At 34.0% G+C, this 21,357-nt stretch overlaps 1 protein-coding gene across 3 annotated transcripts in view; it reads left to right on the top strand.

Annotated features, from left to right (window-relative positions):
- Window positions 1–20,350, top strand: part of POT1 (protection of telomeres 1) — an 81,215-nt gene extending 60,865 nt beyond the window's left edge. For 2 of the 3 annotated variants that reach the window (XM_073809885.1, XM_073809886.1), the window contains 9 exons: window positions 701–757; window positions 2,595–2,751; window positions 4,505–4,710; window positions 7,844–7,979; window positions 11,530–11,618; window positions 13,425–13,516; window positions 15,069–15,174; window positions 16,937–17,072; window positions 18,947–20,350. In XM_073809885.1, the coding sequence (XP_073665986.1) occupies window positions 701–757; window positions 2,595–2,751; window positions 4,505–4,710; window positions 7,844–7,979; window positions 11,530–11,618; window positions 13,425–13,516; window positions 15,069–15,174; window positions 16,937–17,049 (956 nt within the window). In that variant the 3' untranslated portion in view covers window positions 17,050–17,072; window positions 18,947–20,350. Of the gene's footprint in view, window positions 1–700; window positions 758–2,594; window positions 2,752–4,504; window positions 4,711–7,843; window positions 7,980–11,529; window positions 11,619–13,424; window positions 13,517–15,068; window positions 15,175–16,936; window positions 18,103–18,946 lie in introns of those variants that run through there. The other variant, XM_019924546.3, reaches the window with a different exon arrangement.
- The last annotated feature ends 1,007 nt before the right edge of the window (window positions 20,351–21,357 follow it).

Below are 21,357 nucleotides of genomic sequence, written 5' to 3'. Positions count from 1 at the left end.
TTTTTAAAGATGGCTTTGGTGTCTTTGTCAAAAATCAAATGAGTATAAATGTGGATTTACTTCTGAGCTTTGTGTTCAGTACTTAGTAGTGTGGTGTGAAGTAAGCATTTTTTTTTCCTCATACTAATTTCCAGTTAGTAAAAAGGGCCAATATATAATTTCCAGTTGTTGCAGAACCATTTTTTGAAAAGCGTTTTGCTTTCCATTTGGATTGCTTTGCTGCCTTTATCAAAAATCAAATGACCATGTAAATGTGGGTATATTTCTGGACTTTCTATTTAATTCTGATAATATTATTTGTCATTCTTTATGTCAGTACCATATTCTTTTGTTTACTATAGCTTTATAGTAAATCTTGAAGTCATATAGTATAAGTGCTCCAATTTTGTTCTTTTTCAAGATTAGATTCTAGATTCTTTGCCATTTCCACTTAAGTGATAGAATCTGCTTTTCTATAATAAAGCCTATGCAATTTTGATTAGGATTTTATTGAATCTACAGATCTATTGGGAAGAATGTCAGTTCCTAACAATATTGAACCTTCCAATCCATGAACAAATGACATGAATCCATAAACAAATTTCACCATTTGTTTAGATTTTCTTCAGTTTCTCTCAGTAATGTTTTATAGTTTTCAATGCCACATTGAGCTTTTAATGGATTTTAAAACTGTAATTCCTCTTTCTTTTTTTCCTGATAGGCTCTGGATCAGTATCACTATATGAGTTAGAAAGATGTCAACAACTGTCAGCTACAAGTAAGACCATTTTCATTTTTGTATTATGGGCACAAGAGTGAGTATTATGAAGTCTGTCCTTATACTTATCTATCCACGAGGGCAAAAACATATCCGTGTTAATTTTAATCAATTCACACTATGTATTTAGTGGTGTGTCCATAAAGGAGTTCCTTAAAATATGCCCCAAAACTTTAATGTAAGCAATGATAGTTAATCTATCAGATACCCACCTTCTGATACTTCAGCTAAGATTTAAAAAAAAATTAACTATTTCTAAGCACAAGTCTATTAAATAAAATTCTGTAATATACTATTATAAAGATATGAGTTTCTCATTATTGGAGAAAGGACGTATAATTATGAAATGGGCTAGAAGAAAGAAGCTGTGGTATTGTATTAGAATTGGAGGTGTCAGTATGTACTCATGGTTTTAGAGACAGATACAGAAATAGATATATGGGTGTTTGTATATATGTATTCACTCACATATACATTCATACACATGCAGGTGCACGTGTATAAGTATAGGTATGAACATGTGTGCATATGTGCCCGAGCTCTGTTGATGAAAGGGCATAAAAACAAGGACACCCAGTAGCAATGAGTACACCTAGTGCACAGATCTTAGTTTATAAGTAATATCCCCAATCAGGGCTTCTTGGAGAAATAGCAGATTCCAGGGTTGGGACAAGAGAATTATAAGGTGATTCTGGAACATCTTGTTGTGCCAGAAAGTAGAGAATTTCTCAGGTTAATGGTGGCAGATGTCAAATCTCATACAATTTGAGTATCAAAATAAAAATTACTAGTGATGGCATAGAACTGATTGAATAAAGTAGGAATCTATTAGTCCATATGGATAGTAAATAAATGAACAAAACAAATAAATAAATGAGGTTGAATGGAAAACTGTTATTTAAAATAGAATGGCAGCAGATAAATGTAAAGAATAAAGAAGTTAGAGAAAAATCACCATTTTTCAATCATGATAGTAATTATTTAGTTGCTAATCGTCAATGGATCTTAAACTAGCAGGATCCTAAATGTTTAATGAAATTGGGATATTTATATTTTATCAAATACTTTCTTATTAGTTATAAAGGGAGAAATAATAAGTTTATAGTGGAGAAACCTGCTGAACACCACCTTAATCAGCTGAGCAAAGTTAACATACCCAGGAATGAAAACGCTGATATCATGTGCCTTTTGATGTCATGCAATGAGAAGGCCACAATATCACTTACACAGTAGTATTCCTACCAAAAATGTGTAATTGGTATCTGATCATGGGAAAAACCAGACACACCCAAATAAATGGCCTCTACTCCTCAAATATATTAGCGTCCTGAAAGACAAAGAAGAGCTGAGGAACCATTCTCTACATTGAAGGACTCCAAAGAGACAGGAAAAATAAATGCTACACATGGTTCAGGATTGGGTCCTAGATCTGAAGATAAAATGCTAAATAAGAGCATTATGTGGATAGTTGGAGAAATTTGAATAATGTCTGTTGATTCCGTGATAATCAGTGTTAAGTGTTCTGATGTTGAAAATTACCTTGTAATATGTTAATGAAATTGCTTGTTCTTGTGAAATACATACTGAAGTACTTAGGGAAAAAGGGACAAAATGTATGGAAGTTACTATCACGTATCTGCAAGGTTTATGTATATATGGAGAGATGGAGATAATGACAGTTGGAGATGATGATAAATATGGCAAAATGTTACCAAAATGGACAATTAATACAACTTAATTGGATTTGATTGTGTATGTTTGTTTCACGGGGATTCATGCCATGAATATACTTATATCCTTGCAGATTTCTCTAACTTAATTCAAAAATTCTTTATAGTACTTACGGATCATCAGTATTTGGAGAAAACCCCACTGTGTGCTATTTTGAAACAAAAAGCTCCTCAACAGTATCGTATCCGAGCAAAATTGAGGTCATATAAGCCCAGAAGACTCTTTCAGTCTGTTAAACTTTATTGTCCTAAGTGTCATTCACTGTAAGTATTTTCCATAACAAAACCAAAGTTTTCATTTCATGAAATTTGTGTATATATGTTTTCTTATGTGTCAGTTTAAGTCCTGACAATGAGTAAATTGTGGTTTTAATGTATTGTATTTTGAAAGAATGGTAATCTTTTTAAGAGAAAACACTAATTCTTAGAAAATAAATCCTTTTGATGTTTCTTAGTAATAGTAAATAAAAGTAGTTGCTGTTTTCAGATCTGAAATTCAATTTAGTAGCTCTGATAAATGCAAACAAATAATAACTGTGAAAAGCTGTATAGCACAGGGAACTCAGCTGGGTTCTCTGTGATGGCCTAGTTGGGTGGGATGGGGCCGAGGGGAGGTCAAAGAGGGAGGGGATGTGTGTATGCGTATGGCTGATTCACTTTGCTGTGCAGCAGAAACTAACACAACTTTGTAAAGCAATTATACTCCAATAAAAAAAATAAATAAATAAATATAATAATTTAAAAAAAGAAAATATTTGGGGGGGGCTTTCTCATTTGTCACAAAAAAATCTTGAAAGTAAACCATTGTTAGCTAAAATCCTTAAATAGAAAAGATTTCTGGTTAGTTGAAATTCCTAATTAAGTGTTAAGAGAAAGCCTTGTTGGAAATATTCCTGTCCTGCTTAATAACTACCACACAGTGGACATAATTTGAACTTTTGTTGGTGATTAAGGATTTCTCAGTTCCTCAAAAGCTTTATTCTAAACATCAATTATTTTATAAATAAGTAAATAAATTTATAAGACATTAGAATGAATATGTACTTACTAACTCAAGACATATTCTGAAAATTATTTTTAATCCCTCTTTTATGCAATTTGACTGTCTTCCCTCTATATATGTAACATGAACATGTATATACATCTCCATTATATTTATGTGTGTGTACATTGTGTGTGTGCTGTGTACACTAATGTACATATATTTTCCCCTTCACAATCTAAGTATAATACTGTTTGTGGAGATTTTTGATCATCAGATCTCCTTATACAAAACAGGGGACCATCTTCTACCCATTTTGGCTTGAAATGGTAGTTGGAATTAAAATATAAGTACAGATTTTAGATAGTCTTGAAGTATTATCAAATTATAGTTCGTAAGATCCTGTAAAAATCACATAGCTTTGCCAAACAAAACCACCCTCTATGATAATATTTTTAACAAATAGGGAAATCATCTTAGAAATGTTAAGAGGTTTTACCTAAATTTACACAGCTGATTGGTGACAGAACCAAGACAAGGAAATAGACCTTTTGATTCTAGATTATGCGATTTCTACTGTATCATATTTTACCATATGACTTTTGAAAATTATATTCTAGATTAAAAGGAATGAAATGGAATATTGGTTTGCAAAGTAGGTACCCTATGAAAGTGATATTACTTAAGTGGTAAGTGGATATTTAGCTGGAGTGAAGACGGGGCTCCTGCTGGGAAGTTTAGCATTCCTTACAGAGGAGAACAGTTTGGTGCTAGAAATAATGGTGTCACAAAACCAGGCGAGGAAATTGCTGGTGGTTAATGTAATTATGATATGGATCTAATTAGCCATAAAATGTCATCAAATATCTTTCTATTGAATGAGCCATGTAATCTGCAGAGTGTTATCTCCATGTTTTAAAATAAGTAGCTGGTTCATAAGCATATAAACAATTTTTTTATTGGATAGTTTGTTAAATTTGAATTTCCAAGCTTATACCAATTGTTTTTGTATTATTTCATTGTCAATGATTTTAGGCAAGAAGTTCCACATGAGGGTGATTTGGATATAATTTTGCAAGAGGGTGCAACCAAAACCCCAGATAGCAAACTACAAAATACATCATTATATGATTCAAATATCTGGACCACTAAAGATCAAGGAGAACGAAAAGTAGCTGTTCATTTTGTGAAAAATAATGGTATTCTCCCACTTTCAAATGACTGTCTAATTTTGATAGAAGGTATGATATTTAAGTTGCTGTTCTATTAGAATATAGCTTTTGCTTATGTGTTTCTCTGATTGATTATTGTTAAATATATTTTAGGGGCAACCTGGGACATGTAAAGTCAAAATACTGTTAATTTAAATTTCAAATAATGTAATATATATAGCAACTAGATTCAAATACATACATATACACATATATATGTAAATTTATCTGAATGGCATTTTGAAATTACACATTAAACTCAAGTGTTTGCATTTGTCCATCTTGTTGGATTCCTACATGTCATCTTAATGAGACCCAAGGTGACTGCTGAGCTGAATAATAATCAAGAAGCTGCTTGTTATGTATAGTTGCTGTTATCTTGGCCTCTGGATGTCACTCTTGTTTCATAAAAATAGAATGAAAGTCATCTATTGATAGTTAAATCAAGTAACGATAACCTGACATACTTTAAGAGAATGAAACTTTGAGTCAAATTTAATTCTGCATTTCTTTTATACTTTTGTCTTATTTTTATCTAATATTTATCTAATAATCCATAATAAAAGGGGACCATCATCTTTAATTTGCATTAGAGAAATCTTTCATTTTGTGAATGAACTGATCTTTCTTACAATGGATTATGATCATTTTTATTCCTGGCATTTTTCTGTTTATAAAAGTAACACATAATCATTTTAGAAAATAATGTATATATGTGAATACACATGTATATAAACATCGATATTATTTTTATGAACATCATTTGTTTTAATACATTTATAGCATACCAGAAACTAATTAATTTAATCATCACAACAATCCTGTGAAGTAGGTACTATTATAAGCTGTTTTTTATACATGAGAAAACTGAACCACAGAGGAGATAAATGTCTTCCCTAGTAGCGGGTGGTGAAACTGAATTGCTTCCAGTTTTTTACGTAGCAACTCTGTGATGAACTTTATCTCCCGCCTGAAGTGTATTTGGGCACAAGGAATTAAGTGAATGTTGCCCAATTACTTTCTAGTAAAGTTATCATAATGTGCACATGCTTTAGCAGCATGTGAGATTATCTGTTCACCTACCCTCCTCCTAATATACTAGCTTTAAAAAATTTGGCCATTTTGATGAGTGAGATGTGACATTTTATTCCATTAGCAGTATTTTAATCTGTACCAGGAGATAGATGTAAAAACAGAAGGACAAAGACACACACACACACACATACATATGGAGTAAATCTATTTATATGGCCTAAAAATAAAATAAAGCTGTGATCCCATCAGGCTTTATTAGAACTGTCCTTGTAGGGCCAACTCAGAGGATGTCAAGTATGCCTTCGGCTCCTTCTGTGCTTTGCTGCCTCCCACAGAATTCTGTGCTGAAGCCATGTTGGCCTTGACGGTCCAAAGGAAGCTTCAATAAAGAAGTCCCCTTAGTTCCTGATCCTATCTTTAAAATTACCAGTCAACCCTCAAGCTTTCAGTCTCACCTCCTATCGCAGGTCCCATCCCACCCTCTAGCCATATTGAACTGGTGATAATTCCTAAACCTAGTATATTCCTCTGGGCCTCTTTGCCATTCTGTCACTGTTCTGAGAAATTCTGCTCTAATACGTCTTCAGAAGTAAACTCAATAATTCCCTTTATTCAGCAATTCATATAAAATATTTAACAAACACCTACATGCATCAAGCACTTTTCTGATTTATCAGGCAGATTTGAGTGGTTCTTACTGCATGCTGTATGAACTTCTAGTAGAGCACTTCTTATATTATATTTGTCTTTTATCTGTTTGTAGATTTGTTTATTTATTAGAATGTAAATTCCCCAAGGTCAGAATACATGTTCTTTTAATCTATGTATCTTCAGCACCTAGAGTAGTAAACCTGGCATGTAACTGGCCCTCAGTAAATATTTATTGAATATATAAGTACATCCAAAGTAGTAACAGTTTACCTTACAGAGCCTTTTAAAAAAGTCAAATGAAAGTGTTTGTGAAAGCACTTTAAAAGGGTTTCATCAAAATCTAAGCTATTTTTATTTTATCATATTTCTGAGTATTGTAACTCTAAGCATAGGCTAAGATCTAACTGTAGGATGACACAGCAAACCTGTGGTTTCCAGCTATCACAGAGCTGAGGGAAGAGGTATGGGAGCTGGGCAAGTTAAAATGCCATGAAACTTGCTGTTCTTATAAGATTTATCCACTTTTTTTGAATAAACACTCCTTGGATTGTTGCAAGCCTTTGGTTAATTTCTAGAGTTCTGAAAAAGTTGAATTTGACAATTTTTGCCAGTTGTTTTTGCTATTATGGAGAAGTGTATTTTTGGACGTCCTTACTCTGCTATGCCAGAAATGCTTCCTCCTCACAATTGAATTTTAACATTACAAATTTTACACAAATTTTAGGAAATACTCAGAAGTATTTTTATAAATCATATTCTCTTTCCCTGGAGAGGAGGAATTATCAATCTAAGTGAAAAATACACCAGAAAAGGTACCGGGGGGTTTGAGTAATCAGAGATAATGCTGCCTTTTAATAATTGTGCACCGTTGAGCATACTCTTTCTTCTCAGCCAACATGATGGTTTTAATACCCACCCTGTTGTAGCATTAGGGTAAGTAAGTGTGATGGTTTCCATAGGAAAAATGAATAAACACTCTACAGGAATTCCTATTACATAAACTGTTTGCATCTATATTTAAATTTGGTGTTAAACTGAAAAGATTTATTTCAAACTCAAGACCAAAGTTGTCTAGACATTAGTAGTATATAGCAAATTTAATAATGGGAATCCTGTCATATTTTGACTCTCAACTTCATTCTTTTTAGATCATTTGAACCAAAGTATTCCTGGCATAAAGAGCAATTTGTATAAATTTTAAAAGTTCATATTTCACAAACCTTATATTATGCTCAAATCTCAGCATTTTTCCTCAGTGTTTGCTTTAATCAATGAATAGGATCCTAAGCTTACAAATTATTATTTTTAACAATAAATGTATAAGTGCATTAAATCTCTTAAATTCATGGTATGTGTTGTCTTTTTCTGTCAATCCCTTTAGTCCTTTACTGTTGATCATGTGTTACTTAATAAGTACCCCAGTTTGCTTACTTTATATTTGTACTACTTGAAGGGTTTATTTGTTCTCTTTTAATAGGAGGTACACTTAATGAAATCTGCAAACTCTCAAACAAGTTTCATAGTGTAATTCCTGTGAGATCTGGCCATGAAGACCTGGAAGTCCTTGACCTTTCAGCACCATTCCTTATACAAGGAAAAATACATCACTATGGGTACGTCTTCAATAATGGGAATTTTTAATTTTATTTATTACTTTATTCCACTTGTTACTATATATTCAGTGGATACTTATTTAGTACCAATTTATAGGTACTAGATTTTTTGGCATATATCTATTCTTTGGATACCATATATATTGAGTGCCTACAGTATGCTAAGTTTAATGCTGTCCCAAAGGCTAATATTCATTTGCTTTCTTTCATAACAATTTAGAGATTAGTTACAGAGAAAGTTCAAAGCTGTATCCTAGTAAAAGTTAAGTGACTGAATTCCAGGATTTTTGTGCCACAAAGTTATAAATGAGTTGCCACTGAGAAACTGGAAGATATCAGAACACATTAGGAGCTACAAACAGATGTCTAGGTTTGGAAGGAGGCAATATAGATAGAATCTCTGTTTCCACTTGATGAAACAAGCACCCTGGAAGCGCTCTGCTTTGAGAAACCTTGGATTATAGAATATTTTCTGCTTTATTGGAAAATACCAAATTGTTTTTCTAATGATTGTAACATTTTATGGTCCAATCAGCAGTGTGTAAAAATTTGTTTACCCCGGGTTAGCTCTTGGTGTTAGTCTAACTTGTAATTTTGTTAGACTGCTGAGCATCAAATAGTATCTATGTTGTTTTTGTTTGCATTTCCTAGATGACTGGGGAGTTTAAACAAGTCTCATGTTTATTGGCTATTTAGGTTTTCTCTTCTGTGAATTCCATATTCACATTTTTCTATTCAACTACTGGTCTCTGTTTTGGTTCTTGTGTGTGTGTTTAGATGATTGTAAAAATTCTTTCTATATGAGAGATACTAAACATTTGTCAGTTATGTGCATTTCATCAAACTTCTAGTCCTGTACTTTTTAACTCTATGCTTCCTTATGTTTTACAGATTTTTAAAATATTAATATAGTCATATTTGCCAAAATGTTTGACAAGACAAAGTTTTTGCAAAACTTTACTTAGATTTCTGGATCTGATGCTTTTTTAATGGAACAGAAACTAATGCTTCAGTTTCTTACTAGTTACACATCTTTTAAGGATTTCTGTTTCTTCTTGCATCTATTTTATTAATGAAAGTTTTCTAGAGAAGTATTTCATTTATCTTTTAAATTTAAATTTATTGAGATAAAATAATTCATAGTACTTTCTGATGATTTTTAAATCTCCTCTTCATCTGTTCTTGAATCCACTTCATATTATTTGCTCCTTTGTTTCCCTTGGACTTTTTTGCCAAAGCAACTAGCTTTTGTTTTTGTTGATGCTCTCTATTTTTTTTATTATTGTTCTTAACTTTATTTTCTTCCTTTACTTTCTATAGGTTTCCTTGGTATTTCTTTTTTGTAATGTTTTTAATTGAATGTTTACCTCACTTAATTCATTATTTTTAATATGTTTTTAAATATTTGTATTTAAGTCTGTAATATACCTCCTGAGAAAATAGCCATAGCTTTAACCGAAGATTTGATATGTAGTGTTTTTCTTGTCACTTCTCAATGTTTCGCAATTCCTATTATGATTTCTTTGGCCCATGAATTATTTCACTGTGTATTTTAAATTTTTCCACACACTCATTTTAGGTGCTATGTTTTTGTTTGTATTTTAGTTAGATTACTTTTTAACCAAGTAGCGTGTTGCATTTCATAATGATTCTTTGAGATTTGTTTAGTTTTGCTTTATCCTAGAATGTGTTTCTTCATAATTTGTACATATTACATAGATTTTAAAAAGAATGTGTATTCTTTAACAGTTGTGTTTAGTGTTTAATAGTGTTTAGTTATGTCCATTAGACAAGCTTGTTAATCGTATCCAAAACTTATCTTTCCTTTGTAACTTTATCTGTCTAATCACTTCTTAGAGACTGTGCTTAACGTCCTCTGTGATTGTAGGTTTGTGACCTATTATTCTGTCAATGTGTGCTTTATATGTTTTGAGTCCTTTCTGCTTGCTCACTCAGGTTCGGTATTTCATCTTCTGGTGAATTCATTGTACTGTATATCCTTATGTAATGACTTCATCTTTAATCGTGATTTTTTGCTGTAAGGTTTATTTTTTTCTCGTTTTCTTATTACTATATCAGAGTTTTTTTGGTTGGTAATTGCATGGTGTATCTTATTCTCATCCCATTGCTTTTATGTTTCTTTGTTGTTATATTTTAGTAGGTCTCATAAATAAATACTTATCAGTAGGTTTTAGTTGTTTTTTAATAGATGAGTTTACAATACGTTAACTACTGAAACATTTCGGTTTTATTTCTATACTGTATTTCTTGTTGTTTTCCACTTATCATACTATTATTGTTTCTCTTCCCACCCCTTTTTTTGTTATTACTTTATTTTTTTTTCCAGTCTTCTATTGGATTAATTTATAAAAATGTTCTCATTTTTCTCCTTTTTCCTCTTTTATTACTTCGGAAGTAATGAATTCTCTAATTTATGCTTATTACTCTTAATTTTTAATTTGTATACTTGCTTTATCAATGTCTAATGTTTAATATCACAGCCTTTTTTTTTTTAAGAAACTAATACTCGTCATTCAATTACCTTTTTCTGTTAAAGAAAAAACTTCTATGTATTTAAAGAATGGAAGGGGATAACATTTAATATAGTTACCCTCTGTTTTCCCCCAGATTGCAAATGAAAAGGAATCTGCATGAACTTTTTTTTTTTTTTTTTTTTTTGCGGTACGCGGGCCTCTCACTGTTGTGGCCTCTCCCGTTGCGGAGCACAGGCTCCGGACGCGCAGGCTCAGCGGCCATGGCTCACGGGCCCAGCCGCTCCGCGGCATGTGGGATCTTCCCGGACCGGGGCACGAACCCGTGTCCCCTGCATCAGCAGGCGGACTCTCAACCACTGCGCCACCAGGGAAGCCCTGCATGAACTTTTTGAATGTTGATTTTTATATTTTTATCCAAGCATATTTTCTCATCAACATCTCCTAAACATTATTACATATAGTAAAAACTAAATTGCTTATACTTAAAATGTTTGTAAGTAAAGCAAAATACCTATACTAGATAATATGCAATTTCAGTGTATTATGTAATTTTAGATTGATTTGTATACAAAGGATAACTATAGTACTAGGCATCATAAACTGTGATCCTCTAAATATGTGCTAGTACTGACTTCCTTAGAATAATTTTCTCCTGTTGCTATATTTATAAAATTAAGACCTTGGCTATTCCATATTGTGCACAGAGCCATAAAATGAAAGAGTCCTTAGAGTTTGTCTCTTTAGACTTTTTGTTTTACCAGATAAGGAAATTAGCCAAATTAATTAACAATCTGCACCTGGAACCTCTCTCATTGTCAACTTAGAGTAGTTTATTCTGAACTGTACTATCTTTTTAGATTGCTTCTATTGTAAGAAGCTTATTTTTTTTAGTAATTCTGTTTGTAATATGCACATTACAATACAGGAAGTGCAGTGCTCTTTTGTTTAATAATATACTTTTTAAACTGCATGCTTGAATGACAGAAATGTTATAATAATTAAATGAGTTGTAATAATTACTTATAATAAATCCTTTTTTTCTTTTATTAATTTAGATGTAAACAGTGTTCTAGTTTGAGACCAATACAGAATCTGAATTCCCTAGTTGATAAAACATCATGGATTCCTTCTTCTGTGGCAGAAGGTAAGCTAAGTTTCTGTGTCCTGTCATTGTAACTATCTTTGTATAACGTGATCTCACTGAGAATATTTCAGTATTTGTGGATATTGTAAAACCAGAGCAAAGGCTGAACTAAAGTTTAATTGTCCTTAAGTATAACCATTCACAGTGGTCATAATAAAAGTATAAATGTTTAAAATAATTGAAAACTTACTTTCAAGCATCTGCCAATGTTTTTCAATTATTACATTTTAATAATTTAGTAATCATAAATACAACTTGTGAATAATCTCTCCAGTTTATAGTATCTTGGGATTGAAAAGAGTTGTAGAGATAGCTGTTACAACTTTTTACCCAATACAAGTCTTTAGCTGGAGCAACAAGAATCTTTTTATATCACGTTATTAACTGTGGTCATCCAGCCTTGGCTTAAAACTCTTCAGTGACTGGGGACTCATTACATTGCAAGGTAACATATCTTACTTTTTAGGTGCAGTATTTAACAGTGAGGCAAAATCTGCTTACCTGTAATTTTAACATGGGCCACATTCTGTGTACTAGAATTAAAGTACATCTGTTCCCTCTTCTATAAAGTCAACAAACTGTACATTTGAAGATAATCTGTCAAGTTTTCATTGAGTCTTTATTTCTCCAAGCAGGTACCCTCACTTCCTTTGGTACTTTCCCACATTCCTTACTATTTTATTTCTCCTCTTCAGTAAACATTCCATTTTACTAATGCTCTTCTCAAAGTTTGGTCCTCAAAGCTAGAAATAGAGCTGCAGGTGTTGGCCAATTCAGAATATGAAGAAAACCTTTATTTACCTAAGGCTGGATACTGCTCCTACTTGCCTGAAAATTTTATTCTGTAGATATTTATTTGTATACTTGGTTTTGTTTCCTTTCTCTTTTAATCCAGCTATATAATACTGCTAACTCATATTTTGTTTGTGGTCCAGTGAAATTCCAGGTTACTTTTGCATGAGCTTCTTACTATGTGCTTCAGGCTTGGTCTCCTCATCCTGTACTAAATGTAGTTTTTTGTCTGCTTATATGGTCCCTCGGGGTAGGTTTTATGTTCATCCTTCTTGGTTTTAGCTCACAGTTTATGCCTATCGAGAACTTCTGAATCTTAAAAATCAATTCCTCTGTATTAGCAATTTCTCTCATGTCTGTATGCCCTAATTTATTTGTTTTACTTGCTCCCTTTATTACTGAATATGGATTCCACAAATGGAAGACAATATTCCATTATATAAGCATATTGAATGTCTTCCATTTCCAGACACAAAGTAAGATGTTCATTTTAACCTGTAAATTTTCCTGATTTAGCATCTCTTTAATTTCTTCCTTTTTCCTCATCTTACCAAATTATGAAATCTCAGATTCTCACATCATTCAACCAGATGATATCTCTTAAAAAATAATCGATCCCTATGCTTAAAATACAAAGGAGAGAGACATGTTAAAAAAATCCTAACTATCGAACTGTATGCTTTTCTGAATTGCCTTTCATGAATTGGTTTTTATGTTTTTTATCAAGATCAACTCATTTTAAAGATAATGCTGTATTGATATTTAATTTAAAAAAGATACTATTGCTCATGAGTCATTATCCCTATACAGGTGTAGTGTAATGTTCCAAAATTACCCTTCTAAAATTAGCTTAATATATTGGTATTAGAGAACAGAAAGGGATAAGTTTTTTTAATCTCTTGAGTTATTTTAGTAAACAAGACTAACAGGTATCTAATATCATAAAACAATTTTTTCTTTACTTTGATTAAGGCATAGGAGATTCATATGGTTTCAACTTTTTTCCTTCATTAGTACTGGGTATTGTACCTCTCCAACATGTGTTTGTGATGACATTTACTCTTGACGATGGAACAGGAGTACTGGAAGCTTACCTCATGGATTCTGTAAGTAATAGAGGTAGTGAAGATACTTCTAATTAAAAAATAGTACTTTTTAAAATTTTAATATATTTATTCATGCATACTTTGTTACTGAGGAGATTTAAGGCAACTCTGAAAAATAAATAAAAGACAAGCACATAAATCTTAAATTGTCTATGTATTTATCTCTCTTTTGATTTGACACTGTAAATCTTAATATGTGAATAATGAAAAATTGAGGAAGTTCTATTCCAGGAGCCAAAGGCAGAGGTATGGCCACCCCCTCAGGCATTATCTGTTAGCATTTCACTGGGCTTTTTAAGCCTCCACATTTCGTATTAGAGAGAATGAAATTACTCTGTTAGGGAGATAGTTATGTGTGAAGCTAGGTAGCTGTCCACAAGACCACCCTCATTTCTGACAGTACCATGTTTGGAGGTTCCCAAGACCACCCTTACTTCTGGCACCAGTTGGAAGTTCAGAGGTCCCCAAGAGCACCCTTAGTTTTGATAATTCGCTAGAAGGACTCACAGAACTTATTGAAAGCTATTATGCTCACTGTTAACAATTTATTACAGCTAAAGGATATAGGTTAAAATCCTCAAGGGAAGAGGTGCATAGGGCAGAGTCCAGGAACGTTTCTAACATGGAGCTTCCGTTTGTTCTCTTCCCATGGAGTAGTGGACAGTGTTACTTTCCTGGAAATGATATGTAACAGTACACGTGAGGTATTGCCAACCAGGGAAGTGCAACTGAGCCTTAGTGTCCAGAGTTTTTTTTGGAGCTTCATCATGTAGTCATGGTTGGCTGCCCATGTGACTGATCTCAATCTTCAGCCCCTCCAGTGGTCAAGTTAAAACCACATGCTCCAAACTCCCCACCCTAAATCACAATGTTAGAGTGACCCAGGGTCTCCAGGCAAAAAAGAATACTCCTATGAGGCATGACATTCCAAGGGCTTAGATTACCTCTCAGAAACCGAGGGCAAAGGCCAATGAGGTTAAATTTTTTACTACACACATTGGGAAAAATCTGGGTTAAGGTTGAGGACAGTTTTTCTCCTGCCTAAATAAATTATTTATCCATTTATTAAATAAGTATTTAATGAGCACTTACTGTATGCCAAGTGCTACTCTTTGTGATGGGGATATAGCAATGAGTGAAACAAGCAAACTCCTTTCCCTCCTGGAACTTATAAATAGAAGAGGAGAAAAAAAAATTAAATAAATATATACTATATATTAAACTCTTTTAAACTTAACACTTGACATTGTAGGTGCTCAATACATATGCCATCAAGAGAATAGTAAGCCTCACTGTATTCTAATCATTCTTATCATTAAGTCAGAGTGGTTTAACTTGATTTTATATATATGTATCATAGCTGTTTTTAGATTAAAGTAGTAAATCAGATTTTAGAGTTTAGACTAGCACTCTAGTTTATGAATTCTACGATATTGATATGGTGAAATAGTCGAGATTATTTTAATTAGATAATATTCAAATAATTTTGTATTGATTATAGCTTCTGAAGAAGATAAAGATCATTTCCTTGTTTCTTCATATTTTTCTTAAGGAAAAATTTTTCCAGATTCCAGCATCAGAAGTCCTAATCAAAGATGGCCTTCAGCAAATTATGGATATGATCATGGATATGTTTTGTCCTCCAGGATTAAAAATTGGTAGGCAGTAATATTTAACAATCCATTCATTCTTTTCCTTGAAATAATACCTAGCATATGGCTAAGCTGTGGACTTTTAGAGGTATTAAAAACTTTGAAATCTGAATCCAAATAAATTACTAAGTGATTGTTTATACTGTATGATCTACCTACTGATGAAGATAGTGGCAGGGATAAAATAGGGATGAATCATAATTCCTGAAATGAAAAAAGTTTTTTAAAATAGTTTGAAATATTGATATAACAAGGGGGAGGCAATTTTGATCACAAGCACATTTGATATGATGCTTATGCATACAAACAGTTGAAATTAAACCAACAGGGATGAAATTTTGACAGGAAACATTTCCTATAACAAACTCATTTAGCCTGTTTAATTCATTGATAAATTGTCTATTCAATATTAACCAGTTTCAGATTTTACAAGTTTTTATTTTACTAAATATTTTTGTCAGCTTTAGTTGTTTTCTGTGTAACATTTGATTCATCAACCAGTCTTCAGGTCAAATTGTATTGATTACACCTACTGCCACTGATTTTTCCTTTTGTGGCCATTATTTCTCTTTGCATTGAAACTTGCAGATCTAAGTCATTTTAAGATAACTTGACTTCTAACAATTTTTCATCAGTAACAAATTTTACCACCTGCAGATCTAGCTGTTGTCAGTTTAACGTTTATAGGTTATTTTAAGTCAGGTTTTATTTTCCCCTGGTCAGTCTTTGCATTTTATAACAATTCCAAAAAGATAGTTTTTGTACATCCATAACTAAGTCTAACTTACATACTTTTATATGATGTCAGCTTTTATTTTTGTTGGCTGCTTGGATTCTTTTGGATAAATTTCTTCAAATAAAACTGCCATATCGGGGCTTCCCTGGTGGCGCAGTGGTTGAGAGTCCGCCTGCCGATGCAGGGAACACGAGTTCGTGCCCTGGTCCGGGAGGATCCCACATGCCGCGGAGCGGCTGGGCCCGTGAGCCATGGCCGCTGAGCCTGTGTGTCCGGAGCCTGTGCTCCGCAGCGGGAGAGGCCACAACAGTGAGAGGCCCGCGTACCGCAAAAAAAAAAAAAAAAACTGCCATATGAAAAAGCATAGGCCTGATAGGCTTTTGCTACATACGGCCAGATTGCTTTTCAAGAGCATTTTACCTGTTTATGGTTCTACCAGCAGTATAGGAGAGTGCCTGTCTTGCTTGACCCTTGCCAATAGTGAGGACTACATTAAATGTCTTTCAAATTCAAACTTCAAGAAATGTTAACAGACTGTTCGAGAAGTTATAAACAGATTTACTGTGGTCATGACCAAAGCTTGGCTGCCAACATTGCCTGGACACAACACCTGGTACCTGACGGGAATTTCAACTAGACAGATATAAGGGCGACCTGGTTTCTTTGCAGTCAACCAAGAAAAACAAAACGGGCAGATCAGTAAGTGATAAGCAGAAAAAAAAGAATAAAAGTTGGGAATGATGTAGATTACTACCTTTGCTATCAAATATTTTGAAAAACCCCACATTTAATGACTTTTTCCTGTTGTTGGGGAAAAATTCAAATTAGTCAGAATTGCTACAAAACAATAACATGAATCCAGTGTGTATTTGGAAGAGCAGATAATGGTAAATGCGGTGAGTGTATTTATTTACTTTTCAAGCTAAATTAAATATGTTGATTTTACTAGCTAAGCATTATGCTTAGATACATATTTCAGAGTTATCTGTTTAGTTTTGATGGTTAAATAGCATTTCTTTTTTTGATTTGTAGATGCATATCCATGGTTGGAATGCTTCATCAAGTCGTATAATGTCACAAGTGGAGCGGAGCAGCAAATTTGCTATCAGATTTTTGACACCACAGTTGCAGAAGATCTTATCTAATTTTGACATTCAACTTACCATAGGTAAAATGCTATAATTTTGGAAGACATTACTATTTTCTATGTGGTTGCTATAAAAGACATAAGAGATTTTAGCTCTGTAGTTTTCCATTTTAACCAGTATTTAAAAATTTTTTGACAGATAGGCATTGTGTTATCTTAATGCCCTCTTATAAGTTAAAAATGTTCCTGTTGCTCAAAATATTCAGTATGATGGCTGTGAGGGGTATAAAAGAGAGACATCGAATAAATAAGGACTGTGTTTTCATTTACTCTTTACTCGCCTCCTTTCGGAGAAGCTATTTTGTTACCCTACCCTAGAAGTCACTCTCCCTATTGGTTTTTCCATGTATCAGCCACTGATTTCTCTGCCATCCATCATGCCTGGTTGAGCTGCTTTTTCTGCCCTGATTTTTATATCAGCAATTTGGATGATTTTAGCATGTATATGGGATTAGGAAATGTCCTTACCTTAAATCTTCCACTCTTACTGAGCACAAGGATTTGATCTGTTTTGTTTTCATGCAAAGGGATCTGCTTGAACAAGTACTCTTGAAGAAGTGCTTGTCTGAGTGAGCTACAGTGTGGCTGAAAAGAGTGATTTGCTTTAAGTGGAAGTAGCAGAATTGCTTTCTTTGGGTGCTGACTTTGACCAATTGAGGATAAATCCATTTTTTCAGACCTGAATTATGTGCTTTGATTGCTTGTTTCTCTACATGATATTAGAAGTTATTCCATTCCTCCTCAACCTAATCAAGTGGTCAGATCTGCAATGTTAGTGACTTAGGTATGTTACCCTTTTTGTTAGGGTCTTATGTAAAATATACTTAAATTTCAGGTTGAACATTGAATGAGAAATTAACTCAGTATGATAGTCTGCTTTTTACCTGATGATATTTGTCAAATTTAAAATCATGAATATTCAGTTTTATACAAATGCTTCTGTATATTTATATTTATGTAAAGATTTATGTATGTTATTTCCTGAAGACTGAGAGATACAGATCTGCCTAGTTCAATATTAGTGAAGAATAAATAAATGTACACATTTCAACTGTTTCGTTTATTTGCCCTATGTTGAGCTGAGGCATGATTTGAGGTGAAGAATCAAAGCAAGTGTGTCAATATAGCAGATATTTAGGACTGTCTACACACCAGGTACAATACTAAGTAAGCCCTTAACATGTATTTTAGTTTCAAAACAACCCATCATCCTGATAAGAAAACTAAGGTTTCACTGATAAGCTGACTTGACCAAATGCATACAATTATTAAATGCCAGTCAGCACTTGAATTCAGGTAGTCTCTGTTCCGGGGCTGCACTGTTAGCCACTTCAGGCCTCTGGAGCAAAAGCTGGTACGGGGTTTTCTGCAAGTGAATTCTCCCTTAAATATCTGAAGTAATAGCACAGATAGAACCAAAAGGCTTTTCACACCTTACTGGCCAAAAGGATTGAATATCTGATGTTCTCTGCTCACAATAATTCTAAATTCGAATTCCTGAGTATATTAGCGCATCTCCAGACCTAACTACCCATCTGCCCCATCACTGAATTATCAGCTTGTTCAAGACAATGAAAGAGACTGATGCTGCTGTTTTGGAGATGTACACTCTTGGTTCAAAACATATTCAAGGAAAAACTTTTAAGAAATGTTTTAAGAAAATTTTGGTATTGGTGATGCTAGGGACACAAAAGTGAGAGAGGCATTTTCACTTCCTTCGGGAAGCACCCAGTCTAGGAGAGTAAGGGTCAGAGGTGCAGGGAGTGCCACACGTGTCAGCCTGTGCTGTCTGCCAGTTAATAAAGTAAAACTATGAATTTTCACGATTTCTCTTTACCTTTTGTTTTGTTTAGTAAACCCCTACATTGTCATCATTTTTGTTTTTAACTTTCCAGTTTTGAACAAGAAGCGTTTGTCAGCCCCTAGTGTTTATCCAGTGGTGATGTATGTACCTTACCCTAATCGGGAACCCAAGTGTAAGGGGAGTTCCATTTCTGGAGCAACAACTAGATGGTAGTTCATCGTGCCCAATTTTGAGCCCTGTCCCCTTTGTAGTCTGTGAATATTGGTAGAATCTTCCTGTCAGACTTTAAATTACACAAATTTAAGAATGTAGTATGCGTACAGCTTCTTCCTCAGTCTCCAGTCTCCGCAGCATCCGTTGTTTCAGACACTACTGGATTCTCTTGAGGCCCCCATGCTGTTCTGTGTGAGGAAGAGAGCGCATGTCTTAGAAAATCTGAGGCAGCCGATTCCTCTTTATCTAGATGTGATAATGAAAAGTGCTCACAGGCTCTTTCTGTGGCCACCTCATACTGCTTTATTTGAGGGAACTACACCTGCCGAGAAGGAGTGCATCATTCCCCATTTCGTTTTACCCTGGTCATGTTGCACATTGGGTGTTGTTTCTAAATAAATAGAGAAAGGCCAGTGTTGATGGAACAGAAGGAGCTGAATACATCTTTGACTACCTGGGAAAGCAGTCTCCACACAATACTGGCTGCCCGGTTTTCAAATCTGTAGATCCTGTACCCAAGCTACTTGCACACACAGGAATGGGCCAAAATCTTTCTCCTGCCTGTTCCCCAGCTGACTGTTCTTTTGTTTCTGAAGTCAAAGCATGCATTTGTCACTAATTGTGACTCTCAATCCGGCCAATCTCTTCTATACTCTGTGGAAGCTTTCACTGGTATCTGGGGAAAATGCTACATTCTTCTGATTATTTTCAGTATTTTGAATTTTGACCATGCATTTCATCAAGTTTTGTTTTCATCTAGAATTTTTTTTTAATGAAAGTGATATGTACTTGTAAGAATTTGAAACAGCATAAAGTATATAAGGTTGAACTAATTCGTGCTTTAACTAGTACCCCAGAGGAAACCACTTTTAACAATTTGGTGTATAATTTTCCAGACTGTTTTCCCGGAGAACATGTAAGTATGTGTATATATACATTTTTTTAAATAGCATTATGCTATGAATATATTTTGCAACTTGCCTCTGTCACTTCGTAGAGTGGATTTTGGTTTTTTATGTCAGTACACATAGAGAAACTTGTTTGTAATCATTCAGCATAAGTCACTTTTTAGTGGGGAATTCTCCTATCATTTCATTTTCTATTTTTGTAGTGGTTTGGGGTCTAAGTGTTCTTCTTATGCCAATTTTGGAATTTTATATTTTTATAGAATGTATTCTGTTGTTGACTTTATTACCTTATAGTTATTCATAATATTATTTTTATTACCCAGTTTGTATTTTATCTGGTGTATTTTCCCTTTAAATAAATCTGGAGCCCCTGGGACCTGGTTTCACTATATCTCCTGGAGTTTTTCAAGTGATCGGAATTTTGAAAGTCTGTCCAGACTTCCTAATACAGGTTAGGACGCTGCCGTGACATAGCTGTCTTGAAATATTCTTTTATGCTTTAAAGAACTCATTGTGAAAACAATTATGTTAATATAAAAAAGGAAAATGCCTCCTGTAGTGCTTTTCATTAGGAAATTCAGGTTCTATGAACGATACGATGAGTCACACTCAAGTTCTAGAACATCATTTTACGTGAAATAAAAAATCTTCTTCCTCTGCTGGTCCCTCAGTGTCTCCGGATAGTGGCAAAGCCTCCCACCCACTCTAGAAAGAGGGGAACTAGACAGCTTGTAAAATCTGGGCAGAGTGATCTTTCTTCTCTTCCCTCGGGTACTTGGAAATAGTATGGGAACTCACCAGCGTGCTCAGGTATGTGAGATCATATCTTTTGGCAGTCAGGAAATGAATCAGTAGCCCTGTGTATTATTTTTCCCTGCAGCGTTGTGATTTAAGCTGTTAGAAAGTTTGAGATCACTTAGGCTTTCAGAGCGATGATCATCTTACATGGAGATTAATGGCCCTTCCATTCAGGGCTGCATTTGACGGGTAGAGAACTATTAGGCATCAATTATAATGATAAGGATAATGCATCAGTGTCCTGATGCTCCCTCAGATGTGCTGATTGGTGCAACGTGGATAGTTCAGAGACGCCTCTGCTATTTTTAGACCATAACAACATCCTGATGAATGTCTGTTTTTTTCCCCTTGAAATCTAGGCCACAAAGTCACATTTGTATTTATGTGCATGTGTGTGTGTGCACGTTTGTTCTCTGCTTTGAGTTCACTTTGCAGGGCACTATGTTGGAATTTACCTGACAACCTCGTCCACAACCGCCAAAGAAAGACATTTGCAACTTGTGTGAAAGTTTCTTTTATTTCATCTATTCACAATACTTTGAAGATGTGGAGCATGTGTTTATTGAAGCCTTATCTCTATTAA

This window comes from Tursiops truncatus, chromosome 9, assembly GCF_011762595.2.
Source record: "Tursiops truncatus isolate mTurTru1 chromosome 9, mTurTru1.mat.Y, whole genome shotgun sequence".
Lineage (NCBI taxonomy): Eukaryota > Metazoa > Chordata > Mammalia > Artiodactyla > Delphinidae > Tursiops > Tursiops truncatus.
Note: the sequence above shows the minus strand (reverse complement) of the source record. Positions and strands in the feature narration are given on the sequence as shown.